A 23,473-nucleotide genomic window follows, 5' to 3' on the forward strand; every position below is an offset into this window, starting at 1 on the left:
GTCAAGCTCCCATGTCCTAGCCACCCTTGTCCAGGCTGCCTGAGTTCCCGGGAAGGAGGAGGGCTGCTGGGCCAGAGCTCCATCCACACAGTTCTCTTTTAATGCTGCTGCAACACACCAGGCACTGCGGGTTCCACCTTGCACCTGCTCAGAGGGGCCGAGGACCATCAGGGCCCCCGCCGGTGGGAACGAGGGCGCCGCTCTCCCGCCGCCGCTCAGCCCCTGGCTTTCTGCTTCATTAACCCCTTCTTCGCTCCCTGGTGGATCTTCGCATCCAGCTTCCCTGCAAAGAAGGGGATTAAAAAAACAGCCACAGAGAACGGCCCCGGATGAGCCCTCCTCGCTGCTGGGTTTTTAAATGCCATCTGCAATGCAAATGAGCTGGAGGCGGCGAGCTCCCCTCGTTAGTGTGTCCCTGTCACATCCGATTATGCTGCCGGAGGAGCCAGGCGCTGCCAGCCGCCCTGCCTGCTCTCGCCGGGGAGCCGGGGGCGAGCCCGGCCGGCCGAGCAGCGCTGCGGAGGGGCAGATTCGGCCAGCAGGAGCCCAACGGATTCCTATCCGGCGCTCACCCGCCGCCACCCGCCGGGAAATGAGCCCTCGCTGGCCTGCAGGATGCGTGTGGACAGGTCTGGAGCAGATGAGGGAGCAGCAAGCACCACCTCGGGGGTACGTGTCTCCGCAGCGTGGTGGAAAGCCAGGCTTGGGGGACAATAAACCCTCCGTTTGGGGATGGTGCAGCAATGGGGCACACGAGGTCATGGAGACCAACTGCTCTGTGCTGCCAAGAGCTAGGCTGGCAGCCTCCAAGGCGACCAGCTGCAGGGATGTGCTGTCTTTGCCACTGGGTAGCACCTTGGGGAGCTCAGGTGCCCGCGGGCAGCTGTTTCAGTGGGACCCAGGGCAAACACTGCCTCCCCTTGCCCACCACAGCCCTTGGTGGCTTCACTGCCAGGGAAGTGAAGCTTCCTACCAGGGAGAGGATCAGGACACCAGAATCCAGGAGCTGGGCAACTCCTGCAGGAGAAGCCAAAAGGCAGGCAGGGTGAACAAGGCAGGAGGGTGATGTGCTGTCCCTGTCCCCCTGGGTCTTCCCATCCTCCAAATGCAGCCTCAGCCTGTCCCCATCTGGAGCTGGGAGCTGGGACAGGGCTCCACCGCCTCGCAGAAGGCAGCAGCAAAAGCTGCAGACCCCACTCTGAGCTAGGAAGGGTGGCCCCAGTTCCTTGGGACCACTCCACAGGTCCCTGGGGAGGATCACGGAGGTCCACTGTGGTCACACCATCAAGAAGGATGGCAAAGGGATCGGTTTGATGTTGAGAAGATGGACAGACAGAGTCCTTCCCAGTGAGGAGGATGGAGCTGGAGCTGGAGGCACGTTATATGGGCCCCTTGATGGACCCAAGGCTGGTGTCACCCCGTGGGTGGAGCACAGTCCAGGTGGTCCAGTGCTGCTACAGCACACAACAGATCTCACCCCTGCTGGGGATGAGACCCACCAGGCTCCACAACAGTCCCACTTTGGGCACTGCTCCAGAAATTGCCAGGGAATTGCCATGAGCCATGAGAAGCAGCTGCTTCTCTAGAGAAACGGGCTCCCAGGCAGATGGAGACCATCACCTGCTCTTTAAACCAAGACAAGGCAGCCTCCCTGAAACCAGTCCTTCAGCTGCAGCCTTGGGCCAGCCTTCCTCCCATCTGAGCTTGAGAGGGAAATCCAAGGTACCAAAAACCCCAAAGCTGGGCAAGGGCTTGAGAGTCACCACACTGTGGAGCCACAACCCAAACCTTGGCTATGGCCAGCTCCAAAATGGGAGCAGGACCCAGACACTGCAGGGAGACCTTAGAGCAGCCCTGAAAGGGCTCCAGGAGAGCTGGGGAGGGGCTGTGAGTGCCAGGACAAGGGACAGTGGCTTTGAGCTGGAAAAGGGGAGATTGAGACTGGAGAGGAGGAAGAAATTCTTGGCAGTGAGGGGAGACACTGAAACAGGCTGCCCAGGGAGGCTGTGGCTACCTCCTGCCTGGAGGTGTTGAAGGCCGGCATGGATAGGCTTGGAAGGGACCTCTGAAGCAGGGCACCCACAGCAGCCTGCCCAGAATCACAGTGCCCAGGGGGGTTTGGAAGCTCTCCAGAGAAGAAAACTCCATAACATCTCTGGGCAGCCTGCCCCAGGCCTCCAGCACCCTCACAACAAAGAATTTTCTCCTCCTGTTCAGGTGGAACCTCTTGGGTTCCAGTTTGTGTCCCTCGCCCCTTGTCCTGTCCCTGGGCACCACTGAGCAGAGTCTGGCCCCAGCCTCTTGCCCCCCACAGCTCCTTTAGCTCTTGTTGAGCATTACTCAGATCCCTCTGGGGCTGCTCTTCTCCAGGCTCCCAGCCCCAGGGCTCTCAGCCTTTGCTCCTCACAGAGCTGCTCCAGGCCCCCCAGGAGCTTTGTAGCCTCCCCTGGGCTCTCTCCAGTAGTTCTCTGTCTCTCTTGAGCTGGGGAGCCCAGAACTGGACACAATACTCCAGATGTGGCCTCTCTAGGGCAGAACCTCTTGACCTGCAGGTCACACACTCTTAAGGCAGGATTTGGCCTTCATGGACCCCAGAGCATATTGCTGCTTCATGGCTGTCCCCCAGCTCTCCCAGCTCCTTCTCTGCAGAGCTGCTCTCCAGCAGGTCCCCCCTCACCTGTCCTGCTGCAGGAGGTTGTTCCTCCCCAGGGGCAGGACCCTACACTTGCCCCTGCTGACCATCATCAGTTCAACATCTCTCCTGAGCACTACCCTGAGCCAGGCTGAGGGTAGCAGCAGCTCAGCTGCAGACAAGGAACACTCCCCGACTCTGGAGCATGTGCAGAGGCAGGAAGAGGCTCCCATTTGGAAGGAAGCAACATCTGGGACAGGGGAACTGAAGACCAAAAAAAATATTACAGATGTACTTGAGCCATTAAACAAACACCTTCAGATCAAAGAGCCCAGGGCAAAGGTTATGAACTCATATGGCAGAGGCAAGCAGAGGTGGTGAGGAGAGCAGGCAAGAACGGGGTGGGGGGAGTCTGTGGAGACTTTAGTACTTACAGATTTTGTGTTTTCCTTTGATGGGAAACTTCACAACCATCTCCTGGGGGTTGGTGCAGATAAAGACAAACGGAGAGTCAGACTCCTGGCTCAGCTCTGGGTGCTGCCAAACAGACACAGGCAGGCAGTCAGCACAGGTGGGCAGCAGGGAAGGCCTGGGGAGGTGGCTTACAGCCAGGGGGGGCAGCCTAGCTTCAACCACTTCAAGAATCACAGAATGGCAGAGGTTGGAAAGGACCTCCAGAGATCACTGAGTCCAACCCCTGCTGCCAGAGCAGGGTCACTCAGGGAGGTCACACAGGAACACAGCCAGGTGCGGATGGAAAGCTGGGGACAGAGTTTGAGCAGGGCCTGTGGTGCCAGGCCAAGGGGGGATGGTTTGAACTGAAAGAGGGAGACTCAGACTGGAGAGAAGGGAGAAATGTTTGCCCCTGAGGGTGCTGAGAGCCTGGCCCAGGCTGCCCAGAGAGGTGGGAGCTGCCCCATGGCTGGCACCATTGCAGGTCAGGCTGTTTGGGGCCCTAAGCAACCTGCTCTGGTTGGGGATGTCCCTGCTGGCTGCAGGAGGGTTGGACTGGATGAGCTGTAAAGGTCCCTTCCCACCCAGCCCAGTCCATACAGCAGACTGCTCCTCTCATGAACCACGGAGGGAGGGAGGGAGGGGGAAAGAGCCCACTCAGCAAGGTGCTGCCTGCTGCAGCTCAGCCTCACACCATCACAGAATGTTAGGGGCTGGGAGGGACCTCTGGAGATCATCCAGCCCAACCCCCTGCCAGAGCAGGACCAGCCAGGGCAGGGCACACAGGAACACAGCCAGGTGGATCTTGAAAGTCTCCAGAGAAGGAGACTCCACAGCCTCTCTGGTAGCCTGCTCCAGGCCTTCAGCACTGTTGCAGCCTCACTGGTGTTCAGAAGTGAAATGCAGAGCTGCAGTGAAAGATCTGCACAGCAACCATGGCTCCAGATCCTGCCCCAGCTGCAGGTGTGGCACTGCCAGGCCCATGCCACCGAGGTGCCCCAGTGGTTCCCTGCTCACAGAGACTGAGGAAGCTCTTTCTCTTCCATGGGAAAACTGCTGCCCCCTTTTTTCCCCTTCTCCCCTGCCCTCCTCCAGCAGATCTGTCACAGCTGCTGCAGGGGACAGGATGCCAGAGCAGATGGAGCAGTGTGTCCTGGCAAATCCCACCATCCTGCCAGGAGAGTTTGGATATGCCTGGAACAGCTGGGCACAGGGAGGGGAGCAGGGAGAGCAACCCACCCTGCCTGGGCTGTCAGGGGGCTTGGCAGCACTGCCAGTGGTTAGTGGAAGGGATTCTGTCCCTCTGCTCTGCTCTGCTCAGACCCCACCTGCAGCACTGCCTCCAGTTCTGGGGCCTCCAGCACCTGGAGCTGCTGGAGAGGCTCCAGAGGAGGCCACCAAGATGATCAGAGGCTGGAAAACCTCCCCTGTGGGGCCAGGCTGGGAGAGTTGGGGCTGTTCAGCCTGGAGAGAAGGCTCCAGGGAGACCTCAGAGCAGCCTCCCAGTACCTGAAGGGCTCCAGGAGAGCAGGGAAGGGACTTTGGACAAGGGCTGAGAGTGCCAGGACAAGGGACAATGGCTTTGAGCTGGGAGAGGGGAGTGGAGAAAGAAATTATTGGCAGTGAGGGTAGGGAGACACTGGCACAGGTTGCCCAGGGAGGCTGAGGGTGAGCCTATGAACACTCAAAGCTTTTTGTAGCTGAGTGATGATGATGATGGTACAGTGGCAGTTTGACTCTTCCAGATTTATTTTTCTCTGCAAGGCTCAAGGTTGTAGAGTTGCTTTGGGCTGCTTTTGGTGATTGGCTTAGGTTCATAGATTCATGGAATGGTTTAGTTTGGAAGGGACCTCGGAGCTCATCCAGCTCCAATGCCCTGCCATGGGCAGGGACACCTCCCACCAGCCCAGGGTGCCCAAGGCCTCATCCAGCCTGGCTGTGAACACCTCTAGGGAGCAGACATCCACAGCCTCCCTGGGCAACCTGTCCCAGTGCTGCTCTGGGCAGCACTTCCTGTCCCTGCATCACAGCTAAATTCTGGAACCCTCAGCACAGCACAGACAAGGACCTGCTGGAGCAGGGCCAGAGGAGGCCACAGCAGTGCTGGCAAGGCTGGAAGGGCTCTGCTGTGAGGCCAGGCTGAGAGAGTTGGGGTTGTTCAGCCTGGAGAGGAGAAGGCTCCAGGGAGACCTTAGAGCAGCCTTCCAGTACCTGAAGGGCTCCAGGAGAGCTGGGGAGGGACTTTTGCCAAGGGCTGGGAGTGCCAGGATGAGGGACAATGGCTTTGAGCTGGGAGAGGGGAGATTTCTTGGCAGTGAGGGCGGGGAGACACTGGAACAGGTTGTTCAGGGAGGTTGTGGCTGCCTCCTGCCTGGAGGTGTTGAAGGCCAGGCTGGATGAGGCCTTGAGCAGCCTGGGCTGGTGGGAGGTGTCCCCTCAGCATTTTGGAGAAGGTGGCTAAAAAGTCCTTTCACAATAAATACCATCCAAGGACCAGGCTGTGCCTCAAGAAGGAGCAAACTCCCCCTCCTCCAGATCTGCAGAGGAGGCTGAGGGAGACCTCATTGCTCTCTACAGCTCCCTGAGAGGAGGCTGCAGTGAGGTCAGGGCTGGGCTCTGCTCCCTAGTCTCAGGTGATAAACAGAGAGGAAATGTCCTGAAATTGTGCCAGAGGAGGATTAGGTTGGAAAGGAGGAAAAATTTCTTTGTGCAGGAGTGGTCAGGGACTGGCACAGGCTGCTCAGGGAGGTGTGGAGTCTTCATCCCTGGAGGTGTTCCAGAAACCTCTGGTCATGGCACTCGGTGCCATGGTGGGCTTGGGTTGCTGGCTGGACTGGATGAGCTTGGAGGCCTTTTCTAAGCCAAACAATTCCCTGATCCTAGAGGCAGGGAGGCTCCAAAGAGAGAGGTCATGCAGTGCACCCACCATGGTGTAAAAGAAAGGCCTCCACCTTCCCTCAGACCTTCTGCCCCCTCAGAGTGGGTTTGCAGCCAGGCAGGAGGGAGGCTGGTGGGCTCCCTGGGCTGCAGGCAGCCAGCACAGCTCACCCAGTGCCACTCCAGCCCACACCTTCTCATGGCCCAGGACCCCAGGTGAGCCCCTCACATGCCAGCCTCCTTCTAACCACCACCCTGCCTGCTCGTCCCCTCTCTGCCACACACTGGCTGGGCTTCCACTTCCTGCTAAGAGGTTGGTAAGAGCCTAGCTGTGAGGAGATTAGCAGGGAGGGCTGTGGGGGGTGTAAAAGCAGCAGCTCTCAAGCAGCTTAAGATAGGCAGAAAAAGCTGGAGGACAAGCTGGGAGAGGGAGCTGAGTGCTGGGCTCCTCCACCAGCTTCCCCCCCCCCCACCCCCCCACGGCTGGAGCCAGCTCTTGGAGCACCTCTGAAGTGGCTGTCACACGTCCCCAGCAGGCTGCAGGCAGGGCTAATTGCTAATGACTGTTCCTTACACTTTGTTTCCAGCATCCTTACCCTCCCACCACCAGCTCCTCAGCACCAGGAATAGCTGCAGAGCTGCCAGCCCACAGCAAAAGAGCAAAGGAGGGGATGAGCCAGCTGGGAGCCAGCAGACACCCCCCCACCTTCGGGACAGCTGACAACAAAATCATCCTGCCAAGCCTTTTTTTCCCCCTCCCCACCAATCTGTGACAGCCAGGAGTTTTCAGCCTGATCTGGGTGCAGCCTGCAGCAGGAGGCAGGGCCCTGCAGGCCTGCCCAGCATCACTGCTGAAAGCAGGAGGATCAGCACCTGGAGCTCATCCGGATGCCATCTCAGCATAGATTCACAGAATGGGTTGGGATGGAAGCCCCAAAGCTCATCCAACCCCCTCCAACCCCCTGCCATGGGCAGGGACACCTCCCACCAGCCCAGGCTGCTCAAGGCCTCATCCAGCCTGGCCTTCAGCACCTCCTGGCAGGAGGCAGCCACAGCCTCCCTGAGCAACCTGTGCCAGTCTCTCCCCACCCTCACTGCCAACAATTTCTTCCTCATCTCCAGTCTCCATCTCCTCTCTCCCAGCTCAAAGCCATTGTCCCTCATCCTGGCACTCTCAGCCCTTGTCCAAAGTCCCTCCCCAGCTCTCCTGGAGCCCTTCAGGTACTGGAAGGCTGCTCTGAGGTCTCCCTGGAGCCTTCTCTTCTCCAGGCTGAACAGCTCCAACTCTCCCAGCCTGTCCCCACAGGGGATGTTCTCCAGCCCTCTGATCATCTTGGTGGCCTCCTCTGGACCCTCTCCATCAGCTCCATGTCCTTCTTGTGCTGGTGGCCAGTTTTTGGAGGAGCCTACTACCCAGCTGCCTTTGCCAGCCTGTCCTTGGGTGCCACATTTAACCTCAAGCTCTCTCTGCCTGTGTTAAGCTGCTTTGAGATCTGCAGTGGAAAGAAAACCCATGGAGAAGGGAAGTCCTGAGCCCTTCCATTCCTTCACCCCTCCCTGAATCTAAGTGCTGTGACCCGAAGGCAGGGGAATGGGAAGAGCAGAAGGAAAATGTGCCGGGGGGGAGCCAAGCCCATGGCTAACGAGAGGAGCTCTGCTCGGGCGCATCCGAGGCGGAAAAAAGGCGCCGCACGCAGCGGAGCAGCGGCTGCAGGCAGCACAAAGCCAAAGGCTTCCCCGGCAGCTTCATTAGCGACCTTTCAAGAGCAGCTTCCACTCTCATTAAGGCCCCCGGACACAAAGGGACACAAGCAGGAGCGGCACAAGGGGCCGACCGCTGCCGGTCGCTGGGTGGGAACAGCCCTGGCCTTTTATACAGGCTGGCCCCAGCGCCCTGCAATGCAAGCCTGAGCTCTGCTCTGCTCTTCGTGCCCAGCCTGCCCTCTGCCAGCTGCTGGGGGGTAGCCTTGGGCTGCTGGCATGAGCCAGAGAAGAGGTGGCTGAGATGCCCTGCAAGGTTACTAACGGGAAGGGTTGGATCCTTTCCCTGGCGCTGCTGCCTCGGTGAACAGCAGGGGAAAGAGAGCCAGGCGGTGCCAGGCAGCGCCGGGCCAGGACACCAGCTCCAGCCTGCACTTCCCTGCTGCTGTCCAAAAGCCTGGAAAGGGAAGCGGTGCCGCCCGGGAAGAATAAAGGCAAGCAGGGCCTGGGAGCTGGCAGCCAGCGGGGCAGCAGGGGCACACCGCAGCCTGGAGCCACGGTGTGCCCGCGGCAAAGAGCCAGGCTGCTGCCACCGGCAATGCATCAGCCGCCAGAGCAGCCAAACACAGCTGGCACCGGGCTCGGACTGCACCGGGATGGGAGGCAGAGCAGTGGGATGGGAGGCAGAAGAGCAGGATGCGAGGCAGAGCACTGGGATGGGAGGCAGAGGAGCAAGATGGGAGGCAGAGCAGTGGGATGGGAGGCACAGGAGCGGGATGGGAGGCACAGGAGCAAGATGGGAGGCACAGGAGCGGGATGGGAGGCACAGGAGCGGGATGGGAGGCACAGGAGCGGGATGGGAGGCAGAGCAGCGGGATGGGAGGCAGAGCAGCGGGATGGGAGGCAGAGCAGCGGGATGGGAGGCAGAGCAGCGGGATGGGAGGCAGAGCAGCGGGATGGGAGGCAGAGGAGCGGGATGGGAGGCAGAGGAGCGGGATGGGAGGCAGAGGAGCGGGATGGGAGGCAGAGGAGCGGGATGGGAGGCAGAGGAGCGGGATGGGAGGCAGAGGAGCGGGATGGGAGGCAGAGGAGCGGGATGGGAGGCAGAGGAGCGGGATGGGAGGCAGAGGAGCGGGATGGGAGGCAGAGGAGCGGGATGGGAGGCAGAGCAGTGGGATGGGAGGCAGAGGAGCGGGATGGGAGACAGAGGATAGGGATGGGAGCAGAGCAGTGGAATGGGAGGCAGAGCAGTGGGAAGGGAGACATCCCTCGTGGGAGCTGGGCACTGTTTTTTTGGTGATTTGTGGGGCCATGGGCTCCACTCCTCGTTTATGCCTCATAAGCTTCCTAGCTGTCAGCCCCAGGTAACAGGTAATTAACTCCTAACCAGGCATCTTCTTCTCCTCCAGAGGGAAACTGCTCAGCAGCCAGCTAGAAAATGTTTCTCTAGCAGTTTGCAAAGGGGAAAAAAAGTCAGAAGCTTCTGGCAGGCACGAGGGGTGCCACAGCCAAGGAGAGGCCTTCACAGCCTGGATGCATGGCTGCAGGAGCCATGGAGCCATCAGAAACCAGAGGGGACACTCACCCAGCTGTGGGCGCTGCAGACTCCCCCAGTTCCAGTTCAGACACCACCAGGTTACTGCTCACAGCTACCCCACAGACCTGCCTGGGCACAGCTGCAGCCCAAACTGATCCAGCCCTTGAAGCTCAGCCATGGGCTCTGTGGTCCAGCTGCAGGAGTTTTTTGGTATAAAGAGGAAGGGAAAATTGCAGGAGCAGCCTCCAGGAACTGCTGTGCCCAAGCTGCAGCTGTCCTTGTCACTTTTCCCAGGAGCACTGTGCTGAAGCCTTGTTTCCACATCTGTGGTCTCAACAGTGGTGGTCTTCACCACCCCTTTACCAGGACATTCCCTGTTGGGGATTATCCAGCCCATTGTCCCCAGCCAGCCTTCACCCTCCATGGCACAAGGTGACACCCAGCTGGCAACAGGAACCACCAACAGAGCCAGGAGCTGCCTCTGTGCCATCTTCTCCTGACTCAAACCTCTAGTTTTGGAAAGAGGTTGCAGAGCCTTAAAGAGCCTCAGCTCAAGGTCTGCTCACTCTCATGACACAGTCTCACATCACACTTCCAACTTAGAGCAGGTTGTCAACCAGCATTTTGTGCATATTGTGAGTGAGAGCAGCCCTGCTGGGCTTGTGGGGGACTGCTGGGTGAGAAGCTGGAGATGAGCTGGCACTGAGTGCCCTGGGCTGGTCCCCAGCACCCTGGTGCAGGAGCAGGAAGGAGATTCTGCCCTTCTGCTGTGCTCTGCTGAGACCTCCCCTGCAGTGCTGGGGCAGCTCTGGAGCCCTCAGCACAGCACAGACAGGGACCTGCTGGAGCAGGGCCAAAGGAGGCCACAGCAATGCTGGCAGGGCTGGAAGGGCTCTGCTGTGAGGCCAGGCTGGGAGAGTTGGGGTGGTTCAGCCTGGAGAAGAGAAGGCTCCAGGGAGACCTTGTGGTGGCCTTTGAGTGCTTCAAGAGGCCTCCAAGAAAGCTGGAGATAGACTTTGAGCAGGACCTGTTGTGACAGGACAAAGAGTAATGGTTTGAACTGAAAGAGGGAGACTCAGACTGGAGAGAAGGGAGAAATGTTTGCCCCTGAGGGTGGTGAGAGCCTGGCCCAGGTTGCACAGAGAGGTGGGAGCTGCCCCATGGCTGGCACCATTCCAGGTGAGGGTGTTTGGGGCTCTGAGTGACCAAATCTAGTTGCAGATGTCCCAGCTGACTGCAGGGGGTTGGACTGGATGACCTTTAAAGGTCCCTTCCAACAGAAACCATTCTGTGAGTCTCTTCTCAGGAGCCAGTCCCCCTGCCTCAGTAGAGGCCAAGCAGTTTTTTGGCCCATGACAAACACAACATTTTCCTAAGCAGAAAGCCCCAAGCAGCTCCAAGTTTCTGGAAATGCCAATTTTTTTTTTCCAGCCTGAGGCAGAAGCAGGCAGCACAGCAGCCTTGTGAACACAGACCCCAGGAGCTCCAGAGGCCACAGCAGAGCAGAGGGGAGCAGAGGCTGGGGTGGGGAAGGGATCGGTGCTGCTGCTCAGCCTGGCCTAGCAGAGAAGCAAAGCAGGGCTGCAGAGAAACACAAACAAAAGCCCAGAGCCAAACTTTTGTTTGAAAGCCTGTCAGGTCTAGACTGCAATGTGTGAGGAAGGAACAGCTCAGAAAACCCACAGCTGCTAATGGTTATGGATTTGGCAATCAAAATGTCTTTGTTAAAAAAAAAAAAGGAAAAAGAAAAAAGGAGAGGGAAAAAAAAAAAAAGAGGCAGTTCAGTGCTTTGCTATTGAGGTTACAAACCACAGCCTTGATGCATTGTTGCAGTCAACATCCTCCCTGCTGTTTCTGAGAGCTTACATCTGCTGCTGGCAGAGCAGGCTGCTGGCACGGGCTCCCTCCGCAAGGATGCAGGAGGAATTCAGCTCAGCCCTCTTCCCTTCCCCTCCTTCCCACAGCCCTCCCTGCCAGGCCCTGCCTGCTCTGCCCCTGCCACACCTGGCTGCCACTCAAGCAGCTCCAGACAGGGCAGGCTGGGATCCATCCTCTGGGTGTTGTGCCAGCACCCCCACCCCGGCTCCGCTGCTGTTCCCGCGCTGCACGCTGCACTTGGATTCAAAGGGCAGGGGAAGCAATTAAAGCCTAATCAGTAATAACAGCACTTGGCAATGGAGATTGAGTGCTCCAACTTCTGCTGCTGCACTCACATTAGGAAAGGCTGAGGAGGCTGCCAGGGCTCCAGTCCTCAGGGAGACCAGGAGGGGGTGGCTGCATCCCTGCCCTGAAGCAGTGTCACAGGACCTGCAGCTACCAGCACCTTGCTGGGGCTCAAATCCTGGCCTGAGGAAACCCCCACCCGAGGTGAAGCAGCAGAAGGGCCTCAGATGTTTACAGAGCATCTGACAGCCAGCAGGGGAAACTGAGTGGATTGGAGAAGCATTTGGTAGTGTACTGGGATCAGTTGGAAGAGATTTTTCCACCCCCTGAGGCGAGCCAAGAGGGAGGAGGAGAGGAAACCAGGACACCTGCACCCTGCTACAGTCAGTCACAGAGTGGTTTACATTGGAAGGAACCTTGGAGAGCATCTAGTTCCAACCCCCCTACCCTGCCCATGTCAAGGGGGCTGGAACTAGATGATCTCCCCCTCCACCAGCCCAGGTTGCTCAAGGCCTCATCCAGCCTGGTCTTCAACACCTCCAGGGAAGGGACATCCACAGCTTCCCTGGGCAACCTGTGCCAGTGTCTCCCCACCCTCACTGTCCAGCGTTTCTTCCTCCTCTCCAGTCTAAGTCTCCCCTCCTCAAGCTTCAATCCACTCCTTCCCATCCTGTCACTACAAGCCCTTGTAGAAGACGCTGGTGGCTGCTCCCAGGCATTGATCCAACCCCACCAAGGTGACAGATTTCTCAACCAGGCTCCAGATCTGAGGGAGCAGTGACTGGAGCTTAAGCCAGCAAGTCCTCAGGCAGCTACCACGGGGCCTGGGGTCTGCAGCTGCCAGCTCCACCCCATCACTTGGGGTCACCAGCTAAAGGGTGGTCACAGTCACAGCTGAGGCTGTTGGGGAGGGTGTGGGGCAGCTGAGCAGCAGCCAGGCACAAGGCTGGTTTTACCCAACCCTGGGATTTGGGATTAAAGAAAACCCAAACACCAAGAAGGTGACTGAGTATCAATGACCACATCTGAGAGGAGAGAAAAAAACCCTGCAGGCCAGCTTGCTGCCTGGCTGGCTGAACTGGTAGCAGAGGCTAAGTCCACAGTCATCATTAATTAAGTCATATGCTTCAGCCTTGGCTTCCTTTGCTCCCTAGGGTCTTGGAAACCAGAGGAGAGGGCAAGCTAGCCTCTATCATTTGATTTCTTTGGCATGTTAATGCATTCCTAAATTAATCATCCTCGAGTGACAATCTCCCCTTCATCTTAACAGGCTGTGCAGTGGCCTCAGTAAACCTGCTGGCTTACGCAAGGCATCTGGAGCCCTCCAAGAGGCTCTGATGAAAACCAAAGCCCTTCACAGAAGGAAAAAACCTCCCCCAGCTCTTACCAGCTGTAATCCAAACCAGCTGCAGGCCTGCTGGCCTCTGCTCCTGCACCCGTGGGACCTAAGGGGGCTTCAGGTGGTGAGAAACCAAAGCAAGCATCACCCCCAGGTCCCTGTGAGCAGGAACAGTGCCCAGGACCACTTGACCTGGCAGCAGGCAACATGCCAAAGACAAATCCAGCTGAGGAGAATTCAGGGACCTGTGAAGTTCAAAGGCCTCTCACAGACTGCTACCACCACCAGCCACAGGGAGGGCTGCAGGAGGAGGCAGATTCACAGAAGGGGTTGGGTTGGAAGGGACCCCAAAGACCATCCAGCTCCAACCCCCTGCCATGGGCACAGACACCTCCCACCACCCCAGGTTGCTCAAGGCCTCATCCAGCCCTAACCCAATCCATTCCACAAAGTGCCAATAGCTCCCTGCTTGCTCCAGACCCCAGCCCAGCCCAGCCAGCACTGTCCCTCATGTCCCCAGCCAGCACTGCTGAAGTCACCAACACCTCAGGCAGGCAAAGCAAGGCAGCTCCTTGCTCTGCTCCCGGTGTGGCTGACGTCAGCCCCGCAGCGAGGAACAAGCTGCTGTCAACGCTCACATCTCAACCAGGGAGGGGGGAAAAGCCCAAAAGTTTCCAGGTCACCTTTAGAGGGGAACAAAAGGATCATTCTGGGCTCACCAAGGCTCTTTGGGTGGCTGCCAGGAAGAGGAGGAAATGAGCCCAGCGTGCGCCTCAAGGAGGTGGAAGATGTGCAAAGCTCAGCTGGAAATACTGAGGCTTAAGAGCTGCACCAGCCAACCACCCACCCTGTGCAGCAGGGCTGCACCCAGAAAGCTTCTGCTGCAGACACAGCAGGTGGCACTGAGTACCTGCTCAGGACTTTCCCACCTGACAGTAACTTCTGCTCCTGGAGCAGCTTCAATCCAAAGAGTCACAGCTCACATGGGGTTGGAAGGGACCCTCCAAGGTCACCTCATCCAACCCCCTGCAGTCAGGAGGGACACCTCCAACTAGGGCAGGCTGCACTGGATCACAGCTCTGAGCAGGCAAATGAGGTGTAACCAACCCCTGGCTGGAAGTGCTGCTCGACTGCCCACATGGGAAGGGAGCCAGAGGAGCAGCTGGAAGTCGTTCAGGCAGCGAGCAGCACGACTGGGGCCAGGGCAATGCCATCTGTTGTGACACTGGCTCTGGCCACAGGGACAGCTCTGCTCCTCCTCTGCTCCCTGCCAGCTGCCACACACAAGGTCCTGCTCTGTCAGCACTTCTCACACAGCCCTGAAGAACAGGCTGTGCCCAGGGAGGAGTCCCCATCCCTGGAGGTGTGCCAGAAACCTGTGGCCATGGCACTTGGGGCCATGGTGGGGTTGGGCTGATGGTTGGACTGGATGAGCCTGGAGGCCTTCTCCAGCCCAAACAATTCCCTGATTCTGTGATCCACAAACCACTGCAACAACATCAGTTTGGCACAGGGCAGAGCTGCAAAAGTGACCCCTCTGAGGGGGTTCCACCAAGGCCAGGCTTCCACCTCTGGTGACAAGAGGGATAAATCACCAGTCCCTGAGCGCAAGACAAGTGCCTGGGGCCAGCAAACTGAAGAGTTAAGAGAGAAGGAAGCTAACTGTGGGGCTCCTCTAAAGGACCTCCAGAGCAGCTTCCAGACTGCAGGAAGCTGTCACAGCCCTTTTACTGAGGCCTGGATCCACAGAGAAAGAGAGGAATTGTTAGAGGGATAAAAGAGCTGTCAGAGAGTAGCTGATGGGTTTGCAGCACTGTCACTGCCAGCAGAGGCAGGACACAAACCTCCATTTCAGACCCAACTGCAAACTGATTGATGCCACAGATGACGAAGCCTGCCCTGGCCTTGGGGTCCTCTCCTCTTTCCCAAGGCTTGCTCCCATAGGAGGCCAAATACTGCTGCATTCCTGTCCCAAAGCTCCCTCTGCTGCTCCTGCTCCAACCTCTCCTCCTTCCATCTGCCACTTGGAGACAAGACCTCACCAGAAGCACTTCTCTCACTTCTAGTTTCCAGGCATTTCTCCCTGCAATCTCACAGACTTTAGGGAAGCCAAAAGAGCATTTCCTAAGGAACAGCCTCCTGCTGCTGCTGCCTCTCCAGCTCTTCATGGCAAGAAGATCCTTATCAGCCTCCTCCATCCCAAGGAATCCATTTATTCTAGCTCACAAGATGGTCTTGGATTGCTACTAAGCTCTGCATGGGCTGGTGGCTCCCATCAGACCAAACCTGACTGGTACAAGTCAGCAGGCATGAAACTGTATCAGAGCTGAGCTGGTGCTCAGTGCAGGCTTTGGAAGGGAATCACAAAACCACAGAATAGGTTGGGTTAGAAGGGACCTCAGAGATCACCCAGCTCCAACACCTCCCACCAGCCCAGGCTGCTCAAGGCCTCATCCAGCCAGGCCTTCAACACCTCCTGGCAGGAGGCAGCCACAGCCTCCCTGGACAACCTGTGCCAGTCTCTCCCCACTCTCACTGCCAACAATTTCTTCCTCCTGTCCAGTCTCCATCTCTCCTCTCCCAGCTCAAAGCCATTGTCCCTTGGCCTGGGACTCCCATCCCTTGTCCAAAGTCCCTCCCCAGCTCTCCCGGAGCCTTTCAGGTACTGGAAGGCTGCTCTGAGGTCTCCCTGGAGCCTTCTCTTCTCCAGGCTGAACAGCCCCAATTCTCCCAGCCTGGCCCCATAGCAGAGGCATTCCAGATCATCTGCACCCACTCTAAGAGTTCCTTCTCTCAACACCGCCTTCAAGCCCCCATTCAGTGTCTCCTCTAGAGCACCTCATGGTGGTCAGTTACCCTCCCTTGAGTATCTGCTGGCCAACACAGCTTGCCAAGGTGCATCTGGGGGACTCACCTGCTCTTTAAACTGCTCCTGTGACAGGCAGTCAGCCACATCCACACAGCCCAGGAGGCACCCTGAGGGGTAATCACTTGGAAACTCCACATCTGCATCAAAAGAGAGACCTCTTTAGGGGCTCACACTCCCACAACCAGAGCTGGAGGCAGCCAACCCCCAGGTGCTCTGCCCTCCCCTCCATGCACTTCCAGTCTCTGAGGCAGAGAGCAGGCAGCAGTTCTAACAGCCCATCCAGCTGCTGCCCACCAGACAGGACTGAGCTTGGCAGCTTTAATTCTTGATGCACCTTTCCCTGCTGAGGGAGGAACACAGAGTGCAGCTGAGAGAGCAGAGTCCTGCTGTGTGGCACTGCAGCTGGGTGAGGTGCAGGAGCCCTACACAAACAGGCAGGCAGAGCAGCCACCAGCGTCCTTCCCACCCACCTGGGAGAGGAACATCTCCCCGAGAAGCTTCTCCACCTCATGTCTGCCAGGTCAGGAGACACAAAAAGCCTTTCACAGCCCTGGGAACAGGCTGAGGCAGAAGCCACTTCCCATGCAGGCAAGCACACGCTCATTGCCTGAGCCACAACCAAGAGCAGCCCACTGCTGTCAGAAGCTATGGCAGAAGTCTGGGTCTGTGCTGGGGGTAGGTGACCAGCAGAGGATGGAGCCAGGCAGCTGAGGGAAGGCAGGGAGGAAGAGGAGGTTCACGAGCAGGGCAGTTAACAACTGCTCAGCAGAGAGGGCTCTCTGCCACAGCTCATTCCTGCCTGCAAGCAGACATCCAAGCAGAGTTCACCTTTCTGGAGCAGCATTCTGTAGGTGGCCTCCAGCTCAGAGATCTCCTGGGGAGAAGGTCTTTTAGCAGTGGCTGCAATCCATAACCGCCCTCGGTGAGAGGTGTACCAGGTCCTGCCCTCCACCCTGCAGTGCAGAGCAGAGCTCAGGCCTTGCGTGGCAGCAGGAATCACCCAGGGCACACAACTCCTCCAACCCTCCCCCAGGCCAGCTCCTGCTGCTGGGCTTGGCCCTGCCTCTTGGAACTCCAGGAACATGGCAGCAGAGGAGAAGTGAGCTGGGTGAGGAACAATGGCAGCAGCAGGGCCTGTGCCCAGGGCTTCAGAGCTGCAGGGGACACCAGGGCCCTGCTGGGCACAGGGCAGGGCCAAGCTGCTCATGAACTGCTTTGTGAGCTCACAGCTGGGCACAGGAATCATAGAATCAGAATTGTTAGGGCTGGAAGGGACCCCAAGGCTCATCCAGGTCCAACCTCCCTGCCATGGGCAGGGACACCTCACACCACAGCAGGTTGCTCACAGCCACCTCCAGCCTGGCCTTGAACACCTCCAGGGATGAGGCTTCCACCACATCCCAGGGCAACCTGTGCCAGTCTCTCACCACCCTCATGGGGAACAACTTCTTCCTAACATCCAATCTCAATCTCCCCACTTCTAGTTTTGCTCCATCCCCCCCAGTCCAGTCCCTACTGACACCCTCAAAAGTCCCTCCTATCAGATCCTGGCAGGACACCAGAAGGTCTCCTGGGAGCCTTCTCCTCTCCACACTGCACAACCCCAACTCTCTCAGGCTGTCTCCAGAACAGAGCAGCTCCAGCCTTCTGCTCTTCCTTGTGGCCCTTCTCTGGATACCTTCCAGTACCTCCAGAGCCTTCTGGAAGAGAGGCTCCAGAACTGGACCCAGAGCTCCAGGTGTGGTCTGAGCAGAGTGGAGCAGAGGGGGAGAATCCCCTCCCTGGCCCTGCTGGCCACACTTCTCTGGATGCAGCCCAGGCTCTGCTTGGCTCTCTGGGCTGCAAGTGCTCACTGCTGGCTCCTGCTGAGCTTCTCCTCCACCAGCACCCCAAGGCCTTTTCTCCAGAGCTGCTCTCCAGCCAGTCCCTGCCCAGCCTATAGCAGTGCCTGGGATTGCCCTGACCCAGCTGCAGGACCTTGCCCTTGGTCTTGTTGAACCTCAGGAGGTTGGCTTGGGCCCAGCTCTGCAGCCTGTCCAGGTCCCTCTGGATGGATCCCTTCCCTCCAGCCTGGCTGCTGCACCACACAGCCTGGAAGGGTGGCAGCAGCAGAGCCTGTGCCCATGGCTTCAGAGGGACACTACTGCCCTGGGCAGGGCACACTACTCTGGCACTGCTCTGGGAGCTCACAGCTGGCAAGAATGGATTTAGGGGTCTGAACGAGGTGGCACGAGGTGCATCGGAGTACTGCAGGTACATGGGGGCGCTGCAGATGCACGGGAGCGCTGCAGACGCACGGGGGCACCGCAGACACATGGGGGTGCTGCAAACGCATGGGGGCGCTGCAAACGCATGGGGCACTGCAGAGGCATGGGAGCACTGCAGACGCATGAGAACGCTGCAGACGCATGGGGGCGCTGCAGACGCACGGGGGCGCTGCAGAAGCACGGGGGCGCTGCAGAAGCACGGGGGCGCTGCAGAAGCACGGGGCACTGCAGACGCATGGGGGCGCTGTAGAAGCATGGGGGCGCTGTAGAAGCATGGGGGCACTGCAGACGCATGGGGGCGCTGTAGAAGCATGGGGACACTGCAGACGCATGGGGGCACTGCAGACGCATGGGGGCACTGCAGACGCATGGGGACCCCTGTATGGGAATGTCGCCGATGCATGGGAGCTCCATAGATGCATGGGAGTGCTGCAGACACATGGGAACACCGTAGGTGCATGGGAGCACTGGGGATCCATGTAAACATGGCAGACGTATGGCAACACTGCAGGTGCATGGGGCCGGTGCTGGCCTTCCCAGGACACCCTGAGGCATGTTAGGCTCTCCAGTGCCTCAAGCTGGGAGATGTCCCTGCTGTCTAAAATCCTGCAGTGCACAAGAAAGGCCAAGGAGGATTGGTTATGAATGGGAGGAGAGGTGAGGAACATGCTGGGCTGAAGGCATCTTCAGAGCCTTCTTGCCAGCCCAGAGGAGGAAGGTGGTGCAAGGGGAGTGAGTGTGGGGTTGGGTTTTCATGTCACTGTTGGTCCTTTAGGATGCACAAAGAGAGCAGCAGAACCTCTTGCACCTTCTCAGCTGATGTCACCCAGGGTACAGCCCAACCCTGCTGCAGCCCCTCTGCATCTGCCCACGGGGCAGAAGCCTGCACCTGCAACAGGAGCACTGAGCTGGGCAGCTCCTCACACAGGGGATGAGCTGGGCTGGCGGCCAAGCCTGCAGCTCCCAGTAGCACTCTGGCATTACACAGGGCAAGCCCACTGAGGAACACCACTTCCACTTCACCTACTGTCCTGCTCTGACCTCCCAGCATGTCTTCACCAAGACAGACATCAGTGCTCTGGGTGCCAAGCAGAGCCATGCCCTGCCTGCCAGCAATGCCAAGGGGCTGGCAGGAGCAGGCAGGGGAGGCCTCACCCAGGGCCTCACACAGCAGCCTGCTCAGGCCCTCACCCAGCACCGTGCCTGTGTGCACCACACACTGACCACAGCACCACTGGGGCTGGCACTCTCAGGGCAGGGTGCAGGAGCCTGGAGCTGGCACAGCTCAGCCTCACAGCCTTCTGCCCCTGCAGCAAAGCATCTCTGAACCCTTCCCTCTGCAAGAGAAACCTTCCTGTCCTGCTGCACTCAGGCAACCTGAGCTGCTTCTCCAAGCATCCTTTTACTCCTAGGCTTTTGGCCTGCTCTGAGCCACAGCAGAGCCACTTCTGCTCACTGCTGGCACTGCCCAGCTCAGGCTCTGCTCACTCAGGCACTTGCTGAAGCTCAGGACAGCTTGGCACAGCCAGGGGCTGCTCCTGGCAGGGACAAGCTCTTGGGGACAATCACTGCCAAGGGCTGAGCTGCAGGAAGCCTCAGCCTGAGACTTGCTCCTGGCCACACCAAAGGCACTGCCACAGCTTCTGCCTCACCTTGGGGGGTAGCAAGGCAGAGGTGGCAGCTGCAGGGAGGAGCAGGCAGGACAGGTGAGCCTCAACTGCCCACCAAGGGATTGCAGCCCAGGGAGGGCATCTGCAGGAGTCAGCTGAGGGATCCCCAGGCTCAAGCCCCTGCTTCCCTGGCTGCTGTCCCAGCAGAACTCTGTCCCTTCTGCCTCCCATCCCCATCCCTGTATTCCTGAACCCACTTCCAGAATCCAGCTCCTGAATCCAGTTCCCATCTGCTGCTGAGTTCTGTCTGGGCCTTGCCCAGTGCCTGTCCCCAGCACCAGTGGTGCCCTCCTGCCATCAGGGCTTGGGTTCCATGTTGCTTTGTGTCTCTGTGTCTCTGTCCCATGGCTTTGTTCTTCTCTCCATCCCAGACGGCTCAGTTCCTTTCCCACCCCATCAGTCTCTCTCCCTTCTTCCCTTTCTCTTCCCTTTGGGAAGCAGAGGGGCTCATGGAGAGCCTCAGCTGATGGCCATCCCACCCCTGACCCTTGACACCTACAAAGCAGAGGTGGCCAGGACACATCCCAGACCAGCCACCCTTTACCTCTTGGTTCCTCTCACGAGCAGGGAAGCCCAGGGCTGGTGCATGCTGAGGCACCAACCCTCATCGGAGATCTCCTGCAGCTCCCGGTCCTGAATGCGCAGCCTGCTGCGCTCCGGGCAGGGCTGGCTGCCAGGCTCCATGCCAGGGGAACCTCTCCTGAGTGGCACCACACCAGTTTGGTCCACCCACTGCAGAGGCATCAAAAGAAACAAGAAGACGGTTAGCAGCTCCCTAAGTGCAGCTCTTCCTCACCTAAAGACAAAGGCATTGCTCTGACTGGGGGCCCTCCCTGGTGAGCTCCTGGCACTTCCATGGCAGGCACTGAGAGCAGAGACAGCAGAGCCATGCATCACAGCTAAACTCTTGAGCCCCCAGCACAGACAGGGACCTGGTGGAGCAAGGCCAGAGGAGGCCACAGCAATGCTGGCAGGGCTGGAAGGGCTTTGCTGTGAGGCCAGGCTGGGAGAGTTGGGGTGGTTCAGCCTGGAGAAGGGAAGGCTCCAGGGAGACCTTGTGGTGGCCTTTGAGTGAATTAAAAGGGTGATCAGAGAGCTGGGGACAGACTCTTGAGCACTTTGAGTTCTGACAGGACATGGCCCAACAGAGCAAATAGAGATGTGAAACTGGAGAGAAGGAAGAGATTTTTGTGCTGAGGGTGGTGAGAGCCTGGCCCAGGTTGCACAGAGAGGTGGGAGCTGCCCCATGCCTGGCACCACTGCACATCAGGCTGGTCTGGGGCTCTGAGCAGCCTGCTCTAGCTGCAGAGGGTTGGGCTAGCTGAGCTTTGAAGGTCCCTTCCAAGCCAACCCAGTCTGTGACTCCATGGGTTTAAGGAGCAGCTCTCCCTGCAGGTGTCTCAGAGCACTCCCAGCACAATCCAGCTTTTCCAACATGTTCCCAGCCTGCAGCACCCTGAGCTGGGAAGCATCCCCCTCCAGATGCTCCCTGCACACCAGCAGCAGCAGCAGGATTCCAGTGCAATCAGGGGGCAGACATTGTGCCTTTTGCAATTCTGGTAGAAAAGGCTTTCACCTAGGGCTGGCAAAGTGACAGAGCCTCCTGAAGAGGAGGCAGGAGGCTGAAACACAGAGAAGCCAAACCTGCCAGGAGCAGGGAGCAGGCCAGGCCGTGGGCAAACCCTCCCTGTGCCCAACTCAGGGGGCTACTGAGGAGCTCTCAGGCATGGGTGAGGAAAGAGCTCCCACAAAGATGCTGGGATTGACAGTTCTAGAGCACAGCTGCCCCACAGTTAGTCTTTGGTCTGGAGTAAACCACTGCATCCCCACTGACCAAAGGAGCAGGCTGCAGAAGCCGTGGATTCACCAGGACACCACAGCTCTCTGCTTCAGGGCTCCTGGCTGGCTGGCTGAAGGTGCCACAATGTATGGCTTCAATGGTTTTATCCAGCCTGCAGAAACAAAGAGGGGCTGTGAAAATTCCCTGCCTCCCCCCAGCAGTGCCTCCCTTCCCCCCACACCAACACCCCTGACCCAAAGCACTCTGGAGCCACCTCCATGTCCTGGCTGACTCTGACTCCAGTCACTGCTGTGCTGCAGGAACTCAGCCTGCTTTGAACCTCAGATCATGGACTATGGAATTGTTTGGGTTGGAAAAGCCCTTTCAGATCCTCCTGTCCAACTGCTGCCTAACTCTACCCAGGCTAGGACTAACCCATGGCCCTCAGCACCACAGCTCTACCTCTTGGAAACACCTCCAGGGATGGGGAATCAGCCACCTCCCTGGGCAGCCTGGGACAGTGCTTGAGAACAATTTGAGTGAAGAAGTTTCTTCTCATGTCCAACCTAAATCTCCCCTGGTGCAACTTGAGGCCACTTCCTCTTTTCCTATCACTTATTACTAGGCAGCAGAGCCCAACCCCCACCTGGCTCCAGCCTCCTCTCAGGAGCTGCAGAGAGCAATGAGGTCTCCCTCAGCCTCCTCTTCTCCACACCAAACCCCCCCCAGCTCCCTCAGCTGCTCCTCCCCAGCCCTCTTCTCCAGACCCTTCCACAGCTTGGTTGCCCTTCTCTGGACCTGCTCCAGCCCTCAATGTGTCCCCAGCAGTGAGGGCAAAGTGCTGAGCCAGGCCTTCTGCAGCTCCTCTCTGCAGCCCAGTTTGTCTCTAACAGACACACCAGGTGCTGACAGCCCTGCAAGCCTCAGGCAGTTGGGCTTAGGAGAGGGTTCCAGCTGAGTTGTACTGGAGGAAAAGACCTGCTGCATGGCAGAGAGGGAAGAAAGAACATGCAACCCCAGGCACTGACAGAGGCTGGGCAGGGACTGGCTGGAGAGCAGCCCTGAAGAAAAGGACCTGGGGGTGCTGGTGGAGGAGAAGCTCAGCAGGAGCCAGCAGTGAGCACTTGCAGCCCAGAGAGCCAAGCAGAGCCTGGGCTGCAGCAAGAGAAGTGTGGCCAGCAGGGCCAGGGAGGGGATTCTCCCCCTCTGCTCCACTCTGCTCAGACCACACCTGGAGCTCTGGGTCCAGTTCTGGAGCCTCTGTTCCACGAAGGATCTGGAGGTACTGGAAGGTGTCCAGAGAAGGGCCACAAGGAGGAGCAGAGGGCTGGAGCTGCTCTGCTCTAGTGACAGCCTGAGAGAGTTGGGGTTGTGCAATGTGGAGAGGAGAAGGCTCCCAGGAGACCTTCTGGTGGCCTTAAAGGTTCTTGGGGGGGCTCCAAGAAATCTGGGGAGGGACTTTTGAGGGTGTGAGGGAGTGATAGGACTGGGGGAATGGAGCAAAACTAGAAGTGAGGAGATTGAGATTGGATGTTGGGAAGAGATTCTTGCCCATGAGGGTGGTGAGAGACTGGCACAGGTTGCCCAGGGAGGTGGTGGAAGCCTCAGCCCTGCAGGGTTTTGCAGCCAGGCTGGAGGTGGCTGTGAACAACCTGCTGTGGTGTGAGGTGTCCCTGCCCACGGCAGAGGGGCTGGAACTGGATGAGCCTTGGGGTCCCTTCCAGCCCTGACAGTTCTGTGATTCTGTTGCTGCACGCCTGGGAGCAGACCCTGCCTGGGAAGCAAGAAGCTTGCTCAGACTACAACAGGAGGAACTTCTTGAGTGTGAGGGTCCCAGAGCCCTGGAGCAGGCTGCCCAGAGAGGTTGTGGAGTCTCCTTTGGAGCCTTTCCAGCCCCATTTGGATGTGCTCCTGTGTGACCTGTGCTGGGTTCTATGCTCCTGCTCTGGCAGGGGGTTGGACTGGAAGATCTCCAGAGGTCCCTTCCCACCCCTAACATCCTGGGAGCTGGGAAGCTTCTATACCACAAACCTGTGTCCTAGTGCCCAAGGTTCCTCCCAGGGGCTCACCCTGCCCAGCTTCCCTTGGCCCTGCTCTTGCAGAGGCTGCCAGGCCACTCTCTACAGAATTCTACAGAACCCACCAGGTTGGAAAACACCTCAGAGATCATCAAGTCCAACCTATC

At 58.4% G+C, this 23,473-nt stretch overlaps 1 protein-coding gene across 1 annotated transcript in view; it reads right to left on the reverse strand.

Moving 5' to 3' along the window:
- Window positions 1-215: 215 nt before the first annotated feature.
- The window catches only part of TRIP4 (thyroid hormone receptor interactor 4), a 33,104-nt gene continuing 9,846 nt past the window's right edge, over window positions 216-23,473 (reverse strand). Inside the window, exons 7-12 of the mRNA XM_054388105.1 lie at window positions 21,343-21,460; window positions 20,053-20,240; window positions 16,400-16,524; window positions 15,617-15,708; window positions 3,067-3,169; window positions 216-283 (exon numbers count right to left, since the gene is read on the reverse strand). Of these exons, the coding sequence (XP_054244080.1) occupies window positions 216-283; window positions 3,067-3,169; window positions 15,617-15,708; window positions 16,400-16,524; window positions 20,053-20,240; window positions 21,343-21,460 (694 nt within the window). The remainder of the gene's footprint in view (window positions 284-3,066; window positions 3,170-15,616; window positions 15,709-16,399; window positions 16,525-20,052; window positions 20,241-21,342; window positions 21,461-23,473) is intronic.

This window comes from Indicator indicator, chromosome 16, assembly GCF_027791375.1.
Source record: "Indicator indicator isolate 239-I01 chromosome 16, UM_Iind_1.1, whole genome shotgun sequence".
Lineage (NCBI taxonomy): Eukaryota > Metazoa > Chordata > Aves > Piciformes > Indicatoridae > Indicator > Indicator indicator.